This window comes from Elgaria multicarinata, chromosome 11 (genome assembly GCF_023053635.1).
Source record: "Elgaria multicarinata webbii isolate HBS135686 ecotype San Diego chromosome 11, rElgMul1.1.pri, whole genome shotgun sequence".
Classification (NCBI taxonomy): domain Eukaryota; kingdom Metazoa; phylum Chordata; class Lepidosauria; order Squamata; family Anguidae; genus Elgaria; species Elgaria multicarinata.
This window is the reverse complement of record NC_086181.1, coordinates 41349854-41356509: the sequence shown is the minus strand read 5'-3', so window position 1 is coordinate 41356509 and position 6656 is coordinate 41349854. Positions and strand designations below refer to the sequence as shown.

General features: G+C 43.7%; 1 gene segment (V, D, J or C); it reads right to left on the bottom strand.

Annotated features, from left to right (window-relative positions):
* Positions 1-5711: 5711 nt before the first annotated feature.
* LOC134405896 (Ig heavy chain V region PJ14-like) lies at positions 5712-6203 on the bottom strand. The segment is given in 2 exon segments: positions 5712-6037; positions 6145-6203. Coding segments are annotated over 2 exon segments (372 nt in total).
* Between the last annotated feature and the right edge of the window lie 453 nt (positions 6204-6656).

Sequence of the window (6656 nt, the reverse complement as noted above, 5' to 3'; positions counted from 1 at the left end):
TTTGCGAGTGGAGTATGTTCAGCTCAATTTTAAAAAGAACCTAGTTCCCTAATCTCTAGAAGTTCAAATCTGGATCCTTAGGGCTCTGTTGTGGTTTGTAGGTTATACACACACACCCTTCCCCACCCACCCAACATACACATTCAAAATCCACAGTCCTGATCCAACCTGGAACAGATACTTTGCAGTTCTCCATCATCACATCATGTCTGAACTCTACCACCCAACTTTCAACTCCTCTAACATCCCAATTCTCAAGTGCAGATTTGAGGGCACAGAGAGCTGGGAAAAAGAATCTGAAGCGGTACGGGCTGAAATTAGCTTGTTTTCTTCATTTCTAAATGTGAGATCATTTGAAGGGATAGATTCTTCAGCCTTTAAATACAGTTTCTTCATTGAGACGGGAGTTGTTAGACACCTGCTTCCTGTGTCAAACTTAGATTTCACTGCCTATTTTCTCTATTAATTGTGGTTGGTCCTGCAAAGTCATAATATCTGAACAGTAGCATGGAACATGAAAGCCACCACCAGCAAAGTTCTTTCCTGTACTTATACAAGAATATTTATTTTATTTATTTTTTATTTTATTTATTACATTTTTATACCGCCCAATAGCCGAAGCTCTCTGGGCGGTTCACAAAAATTAAAATCATCATAAAACAACCAACAAGTTAAAAACACAAATACAAAATACAGTATAAAAAGCACAACCAGGATAAAACCACGTAGCAAAATTGATATAAGGTTAAAATACAGAGTTAAAACAGTAAAATTTAAATTTAAGTTAAAATTAAGTGTTAAAATACTGAGTGAATAAAAAGGTCTTCAGCTGGCTACGAAAGGAGTACAGTGTAGGCATCAGGCAGACCTCTCTGGGGAGCTCATTCCACAACCAGGGTGCCACAGCGGAGAAAGCCCTCCTCCTAGTAGCCACCTGCCTCACTTCCTTTGGCAGGGGCTCACGGAGAAGAGCCCCTGTAGATGATCTTAAGGTCCGGGTAGGTACATATGGGAGGAGGCGTTCCTTCAAATAACCTGGCCCCAAACCATTTAGGGCTTTAAATGTCAATACCAGCACTTTGAATGGGGCCCGGACCTGGACTGGCAGCCAATGAAGTTGTAAAAGGACTGGCGTAATGTGATCTCGCCAGCCAGTCCCTGTTAGTAAACGGGCTGCCCTGTTTTGTACCAGCAGAAGCTTCCAGACCGTTTTCAAAGGCAGCCCCACGTATAACGCATTGCAGTAATCCAAACGAGAGGTTATCAGAGCATGGATAACTGTAGCTAGGCTATCACTGTCCAGAGAAGGGTACAGTTGGTATATCAGCCTAAGCTGATAAAAGCTGCTCTTTGCCACTGAGTTCACCTGTGCCTTTAGGGAGAGTGCAACCCCGTCCAGGACAGGGCAAACATTACCTCACCGGACAAATGAACCATCCGCTAACAGTACCTCCGTCTTGTCTGGATTGAGTCTCAGTTTGTTAGCCCTCATCCAGTCCATTACCGTGCCCAGGCACTGGTTCAGAACAGCTACTGCCTCACCTGGCTTTGATGAAAAGGAAAGGTAGAGCTGGGTATCATCCGCATATTGATGACCCCTAAGTCCACATCTCCGGATAACCTCCCCCAGCGTCTTCATGTATATGTTAAACAGCATAGGGGATAAAATAGAGCCCTGCGGAACCCCATGGTTTTGGACATGAGTCCAGTGTGGCTTCCTCTTATGGTTTGTGCCTAGAACAATAATAGAGAGTTGCATCCTCCACTTCCACACTATTCATTTGCAGAAAGAAGCTGGACCCATCCTTGGAGATTGCCCTTGTGAATAAGTATTCTATCCTGATTTCCATAGCCAACACACTACTCTGTGGTGTTCCCCAGGCCCCTGCCCCAACCAATGCCTATAACAGCTTCCATTAGCAAAAGCATTCACAGTTCATTTGAGCTGGATGAATTGCCCCATCCATTTGACTACTTGACTTGACGGGGAGAGAGAACTCTTAGACCTTAGCTAGATGGGGCTTTATCCTGAGTGATCCCTGGAATTGTCCCTGTGTGTCTACATGATGCACAGGGGATCCCGGGATCAGGGAGGGATGATCCATCCCATGCCCTGGGATCTCACCCTCCACTTTAGGCCTGGTTTTTCTGTGGTCTCAGGCTGAGCCCAAGACCGCAGAACATGTGGGCGGGCATTACAGTTTGTCCTGGCTCCTCACAGTTCCACGCAATGAGCTGGGAACCACGCAAAGGGTGCAGAGCCCCTAAGGAGGTCAGCGCCCAGCAGGGGTGGTGTGGTGTGAGCAATGGAAATATTTATTTTTTAAAAAGGCTTACCTTTTGCACACAAGCGCTCGTGCACTCCTGTCGCTTAAAAAAAAGAAAATGGCGGGCGCGACAACTCTCCCTTTGAGGCTGTTGTACACCGTGTGTGAACAGAGGGGAGATCTCAAGATCAAAATATCGTGGCTTCTTCACCCCTCCATCATGCTAGTAACAGTAACTTTAGTGAAGACTTATTGTTGATAGCTGTTTTGTTTTTTTGCCCTGTCCGGTATACAAGCTTCATGGCCATGAGAAGAGCATGGTCTTCTCCATGCTTGGAATAGATGTACCTATTGAATTTGTCCAGTGCTGATGGGTGGAAGCCATTGATAGCCTTCACCTCCAGGAATTTCCCAACCTGTAAGTTTCCAGCCCAATTCAAGGTGCAGGTTTTAACCTCTAAAGCTTTACATGGCTTGGGACCACAATACCTGACAGAACTCCTGTCTCAACAAGATCCTACCCATACACTATGCTCAACATCTAAGGTCCTCCTCCGGGTGCCTATTCTGAGGGGAGCTCAGAGGAAGGCAACAAGGGAGAGGGCCTGTCCTGTGGTGCTCCCCCCCCACCACAATAATAGATCTCCACAATGAAGCTCACCTGGCACCAACACTGTTATCTTTTCGGCGCCAGGTGAAGACTTTTCTCTTCTCCCAGGCATTTAACAGCATATGCTGAGTTTTTCTCTTATCTGACCCCAGAATAGTTGTTTTTAAATGGATATTGTCTGATTTTTTTATGTTTTTAAATTTTGTATATTTGTTTTTAACATTCACTGTTTTTAATCTTTGTACACCGCCCAGAAAGCTTCAGCTATGGGGTAGTATATAAATGATAATAACAATAATAATAATAATAATAATAATAATAATGAGATCATTTTAAAGCTTAGTTTCTTCGACTTTCTTGATTGAGACGTGAGTTCTCAGACACCTGTTTCCTGTTGCAGAATTCAATCTCACTCTTTATTTTCTTTCCTAGTTGTGGTTGCTACTGCTAGGTCTTGCATAGGAACAGTATCACGGAACATGAGCGCCACCACCAGCATTTTCTTTCCTGTATTTAAACAGCAAAACATTTTGGATATGAGCCCAGTGTGGCTTCCTCTCACTGTGTTCCCCTGGCACAGAAAAGGATGGCTGTTTCCTCCACTTTCAAGTTATTCTGTTGCAGATAGAAGCTGGAGTTCTCGCTGGAGACTCAAAGTCACTCTTGGATTGTGGAAGTATAAGGGTGGTAAAGTCATTCCCAGTATCCAGCCAGCCAATTTAATGTCTACCCAGGCACCTGCTCACTGAATGCATATAAGAACATCCAATGTCCTTGACAGAACATTCGAGCTGTGTGGATTTTCAAAGGTTTTTGACTTCTGCACTGTCCTGGGTGAAATTAATCTAAGAACTGGTTCCTGAGTGACAGAAAGGAACAGAATCAGAACAAACATAAAATTAGGGTGAAGCTTAACAATTTAATTGCCAAAGGGTCTTGTTTCAAATCTGTAAGAATTTAGGTATATATGTGCTGAGAGATTAGCATAGAAGAATAACTTAGAAAGCTGCAAGAAGGAAAAGTAAATAAAACTAAAAGATGATGATGATGATGATGATGATGATGATGATGATGATGATGTGGGCGTGCATGTTTCCTGCTCTCTCTTTGGCCACCTCCAAACCCATCAATTAATATCAGAGCAGAGACATGCCCAGTCAGAGCTTCTAGCATCTACAAAATATCCGACTGTTTTTCAGGTGCCAATGCAATGTGTTTGTGTCTCAGTTGAACATCTCCATCTTTGGAAGATGCTAAGTGCGGTGAGGGGTAGCTTTGATCTTGACATCTCTGGCTAACCAATTCGGTATTGCCACAGTGCTGTCTGTGACCTTGCTCTCCTTCAATTGCAGTGTTCAGGGGAGTGGGGAAAACTAACTGGCTGCTGATTCTGGTGGTCAGAGGGGGAGAGGGAGCACATTTCTGCTCAGACTCAAAGAAGTCAATTATCCACATTTCCACAGTGTAAAAGTGCTGCTGGGCTAGCTGGCTGGCATGGTGAGTGAGAAAGCTTCTACACCTAAGTCAGGCACAGGCAGGCTCTTTATTTCATTTAAACTATGACTTCTGTTGGCTGGCTGGGCTTCCAGTACAGGAGAGGGGGGCTCTTTCCAATAGATCTGGAGGACACCAGGTTGGAGAAGGCTGGAGTAGAAACTTCCACAACCAGCAGGGGGGCTCTGCATCACCAAAGTAAAGGATAAAATCTCCCTCCATAAATGAGGAAGGGTGTGCGTGGGTGTGCTTGTTTGATTATGGTTTGATGGGGGGGAATTAAAAATTCCTTTAAAAATCAAGACATGAACGGATCCGTTACAAACTGGGCACACCTAAAGCCTTACTTAAGAGCTATCATCACACAATGTTTCATCTCTTTATCTTTAAAAATGAGGGAGCTGTAAGCATTTGATTAATTTCAATTGACCTGAGTGGTTATCTGGAAGCAGATGGTTCTCCGATGGGTAATCCAACAGGGCGGAGTTATGGGACCTGCTCTGAAATCGGGGCAGATAATTGCCTCAATGGAGCTCTGGCTCAAATTTTGAGGCTGAGAAGAGCCACTTTGCACATCCCTAATATTGTAATTCATGAGATGAATCCATGTAGGAGATGAACTATAAAATGTTTTGGGGATTTCTACATACATTTCAGGGAATAGAATATGAATGGAATGAGACATCTTCCATTAGAGACTAGATGAAATGGACAGGATAAAAAGCAACCTCTTTTTCAGCTTTAGGGCATACCACAGACCTGATCCAACCTGGGCGAGATTCAGTATAATTTTCCATCATAACATCAGGTGTGGACTCCACTTTCCCCCTCTCTGATCTCTCATTACAACCATAGTCTCCCAAACAGTTTTGAGGGCACAGGGGGATGCAGGATGGAAGAGAAAAAAGCAGAATCCTATTGTTTGTACAACACTGGAATTAACTAGGATGACCATATGTGGCTCCTGCATCTTTAACACTTGCATAGAAAAGGGGATTTCAGCAGGTGTCATTTGTATATGTGCAGAACCTGGTGAAATTGCCTCTTCATCACAACAGTTAAAGCTGAAAAAGCTGTGCTCTCTTTTGTATCAGGCCAAGAGAGCAGTCAATTCTCATTCAGAGAAGCCTCACTTTGTAAGAACTGACACTATAGCAGCTTGAAATGACAGCTTCCCATCACCCAGATTCCTGATCAATGCACTTCAGATCTGCAATGGCACATCAAGCATTTGAGAGTGAGGAATCGGGATGAAAAATGAATGGGTTGCCATCTGTGGCAGATGAAGCAGTAACTGACTAATGCCTGGTTTTCAGGAAGTGCAGTTTTTGCTCTGCCCCTCAGAAGGGTTTCCTCAGTGTGTCTCTCGCACAGTAATACATGGCAGAGTCTTCATTCTTCAGGTCCCTCAGTTGCAGGAACACCTTGCTTTGGGAGGTGTCCCTTGTGATGGTGAGACGACTTTTGAGAGCACTGTTATAGTAAAGGCTACCATCATACCCAATTGCTCCAGTCCAGTCCAGTCCCTTTCCTGGGGGTTGACGGACCCAGTGCATGTTGTAGCTTGTGAGAGAAAATCCAGACACGCTACATGTCAGTTGTAGAGTCTCTCCAGGCCTCTTCACACCACCACCAGACTCTGACAGGGTAATCTGGGATGAAACATCTGTGTTCGTGGAAAGAAAAAGGTGGACAGATGAAAATGTACCATTAGAAACACATGGGAAACAACTGGATTGTCTTCATAAAGGGAAACCTTTAGTTTTTTCTTACATGTAGGGAAGATCAGTAGGAAGCTTATCAAGAATGTCAGCTCCATGACCTCAGTGGATGCAAATACTACCAGGATATCAAGTGGAGCTGACTTATGTGACTGTCCACTGAATCTGTATCCTCTACCTGTGACTTCTTCTATTTAATGACGATCACATCTGTAAATCATTTGCATAATAGCATCAGGCCTACTTATATAGAAGAGCAGAGTCACAACTAATAAGACTTTCAAGTGACCCTAATGAGCAGGAACTATGTATCACCACCTGCTGTTCACCTCATAACTTTGAGTGCGAGCAGATCTGTAGTGTGCGGATAGCACAATCAGTTGTTTTCTGGATTCTTGCAAAGAACAGCTAATGAATTGTAGCACTTTAAAAATGAAAAACAAAACTCCATGTCAACATGAATGAGGATATTTATGTTGGCTCCACTTTTCAATGAAATCACAGTTTCATTGCGCCTGTTCAGGTTCGCGAGTGGAGTATGTTCAGCTCAATTTTTAAAAAGAA